Source organism: Akebia trifoliata, chromosome 4 (assembly GCF_017979445.1).
Source record: "Akebia trifoliata isolate Shusen 1 chromosome 4, ASM1797944v1, whole genome shotgun sequence".
NCBI classification, from domain to species: domain Eukaryota; kingdom Viridiplantae; phylum Streptophyta; class Magnoliopsida; order Ranunculales; family Lardizabalaceae; genus Akebia; species Akebia trifoliata.
Window position 1 is genome coordinate 6,040,887 of NC_141378.1, and position 10,948 is coordinate 6,051,834.

At 34.0% G+C, this 10,948-nt stretch overlaps 1 protein-coding gene across 2 annotated transcripts in view; it reads left to right on the forward strand.

The window, feature by feature from the left end:
- ILA (putative protein kinase regulator ILITHYIA) overlaps positions 1 to 2,311 on the forward strand; it is a 35,664-nt gene extending 33,353 nt beyond the window's left edge. For both annotated transcript variants that reach the window (XM_086438834.1, XM_086438835.1), the window contains exon 60: positions 1,843 to 2,311. In XM_086438834.1, the coding sequence (XP_086294960.1) occupies positions 1,843 to 1,885 (43 nt within the window). In that variant the 3' untranslated portion in view covers positions 1,886 to 2,311. The remainder of the gene's footprint in view (positions 1 to 1,842) is intronic.
- Positions 2,312 to 10,948: the final 8,637 nt, after the last annotated feature.

Consider the following 10,948-nt stretch of genomic DNA (forward strand, 5'->3'; position numbering starts at 1 on the left):
GGGGAAGACATGGGGAATTCTTCATGCTTGTTTGGGGACTGAACACTTTTACTTGTATATAAGCGGTGTTATGTCTCATACCCTTTTTACTACCAAAAAACATGTTCATCAATTTTCTATGTTGAATTGATGGACCATTCTTGAACTTCATTTACCTGAACAATCACAATGAAGATGTTGCTAATTGTGACATCAATCAAATTCTTTCAAATTGCCAAATTTTTATGTCTATAAAAAGGAGAGAGAAAAGACAAACTATGGCCAATGGTCATGGTTAAAGCCAACTTCATGGATCTTCACATGGAGATGATTTTTTGACTTGAAGATCTTCCATGTGGGTCATTTGTTTCTTGTTGTTGCCTCTCATATTTCAGTGCCATTGGGGGTTACAAAGCTTTTTCCCTTAAATGTGAAGGATTATCACTCTAGACAAATATTCATAATTGTCTTTCTTGTTTTGCTCTGATTAATAACTCTGATTTCCCTGTGTCTATATTATGAGTGCTTTCCATTCAACTCACAGATGGGTTGTTTAAGGGCAGCCCACTTGAATTGTCTGTAGCTTGAAATTGACACGGACCATGCAAACTAAAACTAATCATGGACTTGCATTTGGAAGAGTGGGTATAGCAAATTACACGAGTCAATTTAAGCATGGTTTGAGAGATTCTGTTCATATGGTTTTTGCGTTTTTGTCGAAAGTGGCAGCCTACTAATCATATAGATTCACAAGGTACTAAACTAATTTTTGAGAAGGCTATTTGACGTGGAAAAGTTCCATAAAAATACACTATTTTGAGAAGTTTGGAAAAATATTATTAAAACATTAAAAAGGGTGATGGGGTGAACTTGATATACCAGTTACTTTAGTTGTGTTAATTCCTCTCAACAGGATAAACATCCTTATCCACCAGAGTCGGACTGGCATTACAGACTTTGTTGCAGCCATGGTTAAAAAAAAAAATTCAGCGATTTTTTTAAAAAGTCGCGTTTAAAACTCGACTTGCATCCCTGACGATTAAAACGATAAGAAAAACAAGACTTTTTCATTTGTAACAAAAGTCGCCATGTTTTCCTACTTTTTCCCAATTTTTTCACATGGACAATTTTAAACATTTTCTCTCTTTTAAAATGTGGGATTTGATACATAATAGAATTTGGCAATTCATAAATGTAAAAATATGGGATTTGATGACAATATATTGATTTTATGAATTTTCATTAGATATATATTTTTTCATAACTTTTATTTATTTTTTATTTTCATCATTTTGTTTGTTTGTTTGTTTGTTTTTTTTTTTTCTGTTTTTAATGTTTTTTCTGAAGTTTTCCTTTGCCGATTTTTATTCCCATACTCCGACTTTGTGACTATGGTTGCAGCATTCGTTTATTTCCTCTTGGGTTTTTGTTCTTTCATTTCTCTGTAATTGACAATTCCATAATTCATGTATGTCCATGATTCAGTATTTATTTCTAATCTGAGAGCTTCTATCAAATATAATATTAATATATACTGTTAGTACAGTATATTTGGTAGAAATATTTTTGTGATCCACGTGTCTTTGATCGCAACTACTATCCGATTATTAATGGAAAATGGTCAGTTGTACAAGGGCTTTGTTAGTTAAATACGGAAGATGGTTTTAGATGATTGTAGGACTAATTATAAAACTATGTTGGCTAAGGTAACTTTATTGTCTTTATTACCTTTTTTCAAGATAGTATAAGTTCTTCGAAGGGAAAAAAAAGGTAATTAGTAGGAAAGTTTGTATTTTCTGAAGTTTATGTTTGCCTTTTAAAATGTTGGTTGCTTAGTTTTTTAACCTGAATGTGGAAATGCAGTGATCAGAGTGACGACAGTGAGGAAGATGTGGCAAGTGGCTGACAGATTTGTCAATCAATGGATCCATTTTAATTATTAAATCCAACTTCAGGGGAAGATTTTTGTAAAGTTGGCGATTTTTCTATAGAAACTTTAGTCGAAAATGTATTTTTGTGTCAAGGAAAAGGTGGTCATTGAGGTGAGAGACCCCTTTTCCCCTTCCCATGAGGCTTGAGTTTATTTTATGTAATTTTGCTTGATGCAAGTGAGAAGCCAAGTTTAACACAGAGGGCATAATTGCCCCCACCCCATAATTATATTTTGTTTGAGATACACAAAGATAAAAGAGGGAAAGTTGATAGAAGCGATTTCTTCTTTTTCTTTATTTTGCTTTCTGAGAATTGTTAGCAAGAAACACCTTCAAGAGTCCTTGAACAGATTCCATACTATAGGTGATAATAAAAATATGTTGTTTTACTTTCTTTGAAGGATTGTTAAATCCTTCTCAAGAATCCCTGGATAATGGGTTTTGTTTGGACAAATATAAGGAAAAATTGGAATCAAAAGGATTCATGTGAAGAGAGAGTTTTGCTATTAAGGTCACACATTAATATGTGGTTTGTCATCTATATGCAGAAACCATCTCTGAATCATTACTATTGTCTAATTATATATACATTTAATTAGATTCATTATTAAGAGAAGTATTATTAAGATCATGTATCGATGAAATCAACACCTTATTGTTGTTTGAATACTATTGATTAATAACGAGCCGTACAGCCATCTATGGTTCTCTGTGGTATGATTGGATTTTTCAAAACCTATTTAAATTCGTATGAAATACAAAGAGTTCTCTTGCTTCTTTTGGACTTGAAACTAAAGTGAACAATTAGGAATTTTTGCAAATAATATTATTACTAAAATAACCTTGAGAAGCAACAATAAGAATGGTTAAATTGCATTGTTGTTCCAATGAGAGATCTTTTCGAGCAATCCTAAAATGATATATGATAATAGCCAAACTAAAATTAGAATTAGGGTCAGTTTTGATGTCTGACAAGTCGCACTATACGTCAATCCAAACTGCATCGTCATCTCCAGGAAGCCGAAAAGGTACTTTTGGAACACCAATAGGCATTAAGGGAAAGAAAAAGGCGTGTTAAGTACTATACATCACTTTGATGTGGAAACGTAACAATGGGTTTATTGTTTTCATAGTATTGCCGTTTATCGGATCTTATCCATAGATTGGAAAGTTCATAGAGGAATACGAAATGAATAAAGGAAAATTCTGACGAATGGGTCGGGCTGTTCGAATGATGAACAAGTATCTATGCATTCGTTCATAGAAAATGGGACCAATCCCCCCATTGCGTATTGATACTTATCGGGTATAGAATAGATCTGCTTCTCTTTGTTCCTACGAACAGAATTGTTCCATTATTACCAATGGTCACTTTTAAACAGAAAAATCAGCGAATTAATCAGATAATTTATGAAAAGTTCATGTCTATCCCTTTTTGTAATTCTCTTTTAAAAGAAACTGGTAGACTTAGACCCAAATGTCTTGCTATTTTCGGGATAGACCAAATTTTAAAATAATTTATATTAAATTCATTTTCATGAGTTATATGATGTAATACCAGTCAAAGAATGAGATACCTCATTCAAAATAATTGTTCCATTGATTACTCACATTTCACATTGACAGCCCTTCCATGACATCTATTTTTCTTTTGGGACCATCTTTATAGATTTTTGGAAGATATCTTCGCTATAGCATCCATAAATATATCTTGTTAGGTGGGAAGCCCCACGATACAGACTTCCACAAGAATATATATATTATATCTCTTAAAATTAGTCATCAAAATCTGATAAGACCCAAGCCAATGCACCAAAAATACCTGGGCGTCAATGGAGCAGAAAGTTTAAGTCTTAATCTAAGGATGGTAACATGCCCCCACGATTCAAGGCCGATGCCCTTGTTGGCTCACGTTATGACGAGTCCCCCAGCCCCTTGGCCTTCTTTCCAAGTATCAAGTCGCCCCTTCCCAGACCAATTACGGTGAGACGGACCCCTTCCATATCCCATACCATGACTAGCCCTCTTTTTTTTTTTGCGTACCCTCTCCATATCCTCATACTATAGAGGAGTCCCTTTTTCCCCTCTTTTTTTTTTTTTTTTTTTGAGAACCCCTTCCATACCTCATACCATAGAGAAGTCCCTTTAATAATAATAAAAAAAACTCTCCACAACGGCCTTCCCGTGACTTGAACCTTGGACGCAGGTCAAGAGAGTATTTTGAGTATGCCACATGGGAGAGTTAGAATATCATTACTCATAATAATAATAATTATAATAAATAAATAAATAAATAATAGACAAACGAATGCTTGAGTCAAGAGTTGCATACCCATTAAAATTAGGGTTGGATTTCATTGTTTTTTAAACAAAAAAAAAAAAAAAAGGGTGAATTCCCGCTTTATCCTTTATATATATACCCTTTGTTTCTTTTTTATTTTCATATCCAGTTCTCTAATTTTTGAAAAGTTCATATCGGATTTTGTAACTCTATAAATAAAAAAAAATCTTCACATGCATGTAACCAATATATCCTAGGTTTGTTATCTTAGGGTTCCATAAACTTATAAAATAATTTAAATTAAATTCCCTTTCATATTTTCTATGATCTAAGAATGTGGTACCTTATTCAAAATAATTTTCCATGGATAAAACTCTCATTTGATGTTGAAGATGAGTTTGATAAGATTTCCATGACGCCTATTTTCATTTTGGGACCATCTTCAAAGTATTTTGTAAGATACCTTCTTATGAAGTTTCCCTATAGCATCTATAAATGCCTCGTTACATAGGAAGCCTCGCAAATAGACATCCACATACAGGAATTAACTTATCGACTCCCCCGAACTATTATTGATAAATTTGGGGTCCAACTCAAAATAAATTGGTAAGGAGTGGAGAGGCAATGAGTGTCCGATGTGAGATTAAACTCAACATGGGTGCCCCTGCACGTGTGGGCTTGACTGGGCCAAAGCATATGGAGATTTGAACTGAGTGACGTGGAGGGGAGAATGACGCAGTCTGATACCACAATAAATTTGGGGGCCCAACTCAATACCAATTGGCAATGAGTGGAGAGGCACAAGAGCTTCTAAGAAGAAAGACAAGGCAATCAACAAGTATCTTAGATTGTCCATCAAAACCAACCCTTTAGCTAACACATGGAGGTTACAGACTTGATCAATCTTGGACATGATTTTCTATCTTCATTTGAAAGCGAAAATATCTATCATCAATAAAGATATTTTCTTCGTGTCTCTTCCATTTGTATTTTTCATCATCATCAATATAAACGTCTATATGGCAAGATATTTAGGAAATGAAAGTAATAAAGATGGTTACAGCTAACAAATCCGGATATTTATTTATTTGGTAGGGTATTAACTTGGCGAAATGTCAAATCCTCCAAGTTAGCAAGAATTCGTTTGTTTATTTCCTTGGTTGCTGAATTTTAAGAGATCGAGAATAGATCTAGTGACAGTGCTGTGTTGTGTACAATTATTGATCGTAGGGATGTCAATGGATCGGTCTCAAATTGGTAGAGATCTTATAAGAAGTTTATCAGACTCGGACCTAATCTGATCTGTATGTATTGTTTTGGATTTGACACGTTCCAATCGAAAAACAATATTTTTGATTCGTTCCCTATCAATTTTGATTCAATTTAATAAATGTATGTATATATATATCGCTTTGGGGGGCCGCACGAACCATTCACCTGGACGTGACAACAGTTAAATAAACCACTTTACGTGGTGGGGCATATTGAGATTTAAAGGTGTAACCTGTGGAGTATATCTAATCGTCCTTACAATCTCAGTTAACCCTTAGTAGGTGAATTAATCAATGTATATATAAAATACAACATATATCTAAATAGAATTTAAATAAACACATTATTTATATGCTTCAAGGATCAAGCCCTATTTTGATCATGGATAGTAGATCTAAAACCGATCTGATAAATTATCTAATCGAATCACATCCTTACTAGAACAAAAGTCCTTGATTAAAGCTATAGTCATCGATTTTCGAGTCGACTGCCTGGAGTCATCGAATTTCGTAAAATTTGACGAACTAAGATGTTGACTTTTTCATTTTGGTTTTTTGTTTTCTCGATATATGGGTTTAAACAGTCAAAATTAATGGAGGATGGGAGAAATTTGACAACTCTAAGCCGTCAAATTTGATAAACATAAAAAATTTCAACAACTTTAGGTCATCGAAATTCATTTTCTAAAGTTCGTGGGTTTTGGCCCATCGAATTTTGCAGTTTTCATGTTGTGAACGAAGTGAAATATTTTTTTTTAATCAGTAAAGTTGATAATTCTTATGTGTAAAAATGATATTTTTAGCTTGATTGCAATAGTGACTCTAAATCTTTAAGGTAAGACTCCAATAATGATGGCGTAGCCAGGAATATTTACATTTTAAAAACATGGATGCATGGAGTGATAGTTGTAATTGTAGTAATGGATGAAGAAGGCCTGATGAAAATCACCACTATCATCCAATAACAGAGTGACATGTGTATAATAAGAAAAAGATATTTCAATTTTCCCTTTTCTTTCCAATGGCTTTTTCTTTCTTCCATACGTGTCATTTTTTTATTGGGAATGGGAAATAGGTAGCAAGTACAGCAAATTTGATAGTGAGCAGAAATTTTCTTGTTTATTACTGTTACTTGACTTCACAAAATGGCCTAACCACCCAACTGTGGGACCTACAAAGGAACTTATCTTCCCTTGACGGTTAAACTTCAATCAAGACTCTAAATCTTTAATATATATTGGTAGATTGACGAAAATACCCCTATGAGCTTTCAACATTTAAATCGCGTAATTAATTTTTATATTAGATCTGGTTGTTTGACAGTCAACCATGCTCGTACGAACTCTAAATGTACTTGAGATGTATGGGATAAGAACCCGATATTGTAATGGAGTTTTAAGTTTCGACTAAGAAGTTTAAGTTTCTGCCTTGTGTCTGGCTTTTCAGTAATGTTCTAAAGGATAGGCAATGGAGATCAGGTCTGGTTTGGATTGGATTGATATGTATTGGTACTGATCCGATAATAACTTTAATATATATCCAGATCTAATTTAAATTTGGTGTTTTGGAATCTTTAACCCTATTTTAAGTTGGCTGATTTTTTGTGAGGATCATCTTTATGGTGAGGAGATCGTCTTCATCAAAAATCAGCCTATTCTGAAACTTTCAGCCCTATGTTTACAAGTTGAAAAATTCTAGACCGTCCATTTTTTGTATACCACTTATGATGAGATTAGAAGTTTTGGAATGGGTTGAACTTTTTTTTTTTTTTGCAAGAATGATTCCCTCATCATAGAGATCATCCTCACGTTGTAGCTTTATGTGTCTACAAATCTTGACTATATATATATAGGGTCCCTATCCGTGGCCAACAGTTTGGCAAACATTTTGGCAAACACTTTTTCAAAACATGGGTTAGAGGTCTTGGAATGGGCTGATTTTTGGTGAGGATGATCTCTACGGTGAGGAGATGATCCTCACCAAAAATCAGCTCATTCCAAAACTTCTAGCCCCATTTTACAAGTTGAAAAATCGTGAACCGTCCATTTTTTGTAAACCATTTTTGATGAGGTTAGAAGTTTTGGAATGGGCTGATTTTTGGTGATGATGATCTCCTCACCATAGAGATCATCCTCACCAAAAATCAGCCCATTCCAAGACCTCTAACCCATGTTTTGAAAAATGTGTTTGCCAAAATGTTTGCCAAACTGTTGGCCATTGAACGCTACTCATATATATATATATAATATATATATATATATGGGAGCGGTTCAGTAGTCCTAAAGTTTATCAAGTTTTGTGTCAAACATTTTTTGTAAATCACTTTTGATGGGGTTAGAAGTTTTGGAATAGACTGATTTTTTGTAAGGATGATTCTACGGTGAAGAGATCATCCTCACAAAAAATCAGCTCATTTTGAAACTTCTAAGCCTAGTTTACAAGTTGCAAAATCATGGACCGTCCAATTTTTGTAAATTACTTTTGATGGGGTTAGAAGTTTTGGAATAGACTGATTTTTGGTGAGGATGATCTCCTTATCATAGAGATCATCCTCACAAAAAATCAGTTCATTCCAAAGCTTCTAACCCATATTTTGAAAAATGTTTGGCACCAAACTTGGCAAACTTTAGGGTTGCTGAACCGTCCCCTATATATATTTTTAATGAGTGTCCCATGACTTGTAGGCTCGACTAGCAAGGAAAGGCAACTGGCCTCTTAGAGCACCATATCTCACCCGAATCCCTTGGGTACATGCATTACCCTACATACATCAAGTTAGTCAAGATAAAATCTTTGAGGGTAGACAATGAGGGGGTTTGAGCCCAAGACCTTATCCATTTTGGAGGAAGTTACTACACCCAACACTTGTTGATTCATAGACACTACGGACATGATAAATTGCATCAAGCCAAGGATAACTATGACTCTTGACCACACAAAAAAAATCATTAAACTAATCTACAGAGTTAACGATCGAGTCTTGGAGCAAACAACTTTATTTCACTAGTACAGGGTCTGTAGATGGGATCCCAATTATAAACTACTAATGAATGCATATTTTGAATGAATAGAACGCCAATGCAAAATGATCGATGCGACATTGTGACTTAGGACTAAATAAATTGACTTAATTTATAGTTCGATTGTTAAACTAATTCGACACCTAGCCTCAATGTAGAATTTGTGGTATAAGAATTTCAAATTAAGATTGATGCTTGTTAGTATTCCCAAGAACGTTATAATCAAGATACTATGAAATAAAGTTAGGGATTTGAAAATCTAGAAGAAAAAAAAATCTATAGTTCTTTGCACACTGCCATGTCAGCACAATATCGAAGGGAGTCAGTTTAGAATGACTCTTAATATAATTATATTATTAGATCAAGTCTCCATTAGAAGTCCAAATCATCGGTCCAAAAGTTTTTAGATAGAAAATGATGGGATTTTGAGTTGAATATCCGATCCCTCGACAGCCCCACCATGCATTATTCCATGAAAGGTCGAAGTATCACCATGTCGACAGTTTGAACCATTTTAGATAAACAAATTTATAAGCCACGTGTCTCAGCACAGTGAAGATGCTGCACCTGAGATACATTGTATAATATACTTACTTCCTCAAAACAGGTGATCCATTCGTTCAGCTTATGCCCGATGACGTTTGACAACGACAAGTTTGTTATGGGCACGCTTAGATAGCGAAGGTTTTTTAAATTGTAAAAACCTCCTTATATTTATACTGTATTTATAAATAGAGAACTTCCATTGACACCCCAACTTTTACTTATGACACTCATATAATTTAAATTATATATCATATTACATTAAAAATCTTACCCACTCTATTTAAAATGAGAACTAACATTTTCACATCAAAATTTCTCTTAATATGCTAATAAAATTTTTACAAGATAAAAACGAAATACCAATACCCACAATATCCATCAGAGAGAACATGAACCAATGAGAATCATCTACTTCGACAACTTAATGTTGATTTTGTGTTCTTTACTTTCTTTTCACTATAAAAAGAGGAAAATATCAGACCTAATGTTCTTTCTTAAGGTGAGAGTGCTACTATCACCATATTAAATTTTTTATTTTTATATTTTAATATAGGTGGGGTGTAATAAGTAAAAGTTGGGCTGACAATACAATCTCTCTTATAAATATGAGAGAGTTTTCGAGGGATACTTTTGTCATTACACTTATGTAGAGTCAATTCCAGAGTTCCAGGTGAGATGTAGAGACTGACAACTGAGTTTTTTATTTTATTTTGGGCCTTACGAATGAGCAAAGAAGCGTTCGAGAGTCAAGAATGGAAGTTTGCACATTAAATTATCACAACTTAACATATCTTACTGTTTTAATGCGCACATGCAAGAGAGCGTATTGTAGCACGGATCAAGGGTTATTGCTTACGACCCAAACCTCAACATGAGAATAGAAGCCTCTTCTCTCCCACCACCACTTGAAAAGTCAACAGAAGCCCCTATTCTCTCCTTGGCTTCCACATCCAAACCCTAGTAACAAAGTTAGATAATTAGAAAGGATGTAAAACAAAGAGAAGTTATAATACTCAACTAGGAGTATATAAGATGGTGCTCCCAACGCATAGAACGCGAACACGTGGCCCAACATGGACACGAAAACATGGTATAGAACACGAACACACCTAATAGGTATCTCTTGTTCAGTTGACACTCTATTTGAAGTATAGGAGGTGTCCCAATGAACCATTGGTCCGAATCAATGGGTCAATTGGATGTTACAATGATCATAAATAAGCCAAGAAGCATTAGGAAGCAGCTCTATGTTGAGAGTAGGCCAAGATTTTCATTGATCAAAATTTAGAAATTTAACTATTTTATCTCTGTGCGAGTAAAAGTCAAGATCTATGAAACGATTAAATTGCAAACATTGGGTATCTTTGATGAGATTTTTTTTTTCGCGCATAGAAAAGATTGTGAAATCCCAAATTGACCAATCATAGGATGTCGCATGCATTACAAGCATTCCTAATTTTTAAAAAGGTACCCACTTTAAGAAAACCTTCAATATACACGATGTTCTATGATTTACCAATCTAAGATTCTGTGAAATTTTAGATTGACTTTTGTACATAATTTCCTTTTTTCAAAATACTATCAAATTTACCATTGATTTGATCACTTGAATATTTTTAGGCGCAAGAAACAAAAGACATTCAAAAGGAAGAAGCCACACAAGTTTTATCCTTTCGTAACTCGTAAATTTCATCCACAAAATGTCCATAAGCAGGGCTATAGTTCCCATACACTATTAACTGGTCTCAATTAATAAATGGGTCGATCAAATATACATCGAAAGTTCATTGCAAATAGGGTGCATATTTATCCATGCTTCATAGGAGTACCCTATACATTCTATCAAAAAGTAAAAAAGAAACAAGTTTGTAAGAAAGTGAGAAGTTTGAAAAATGTATTTAAAGCTTATAATGAGATGGC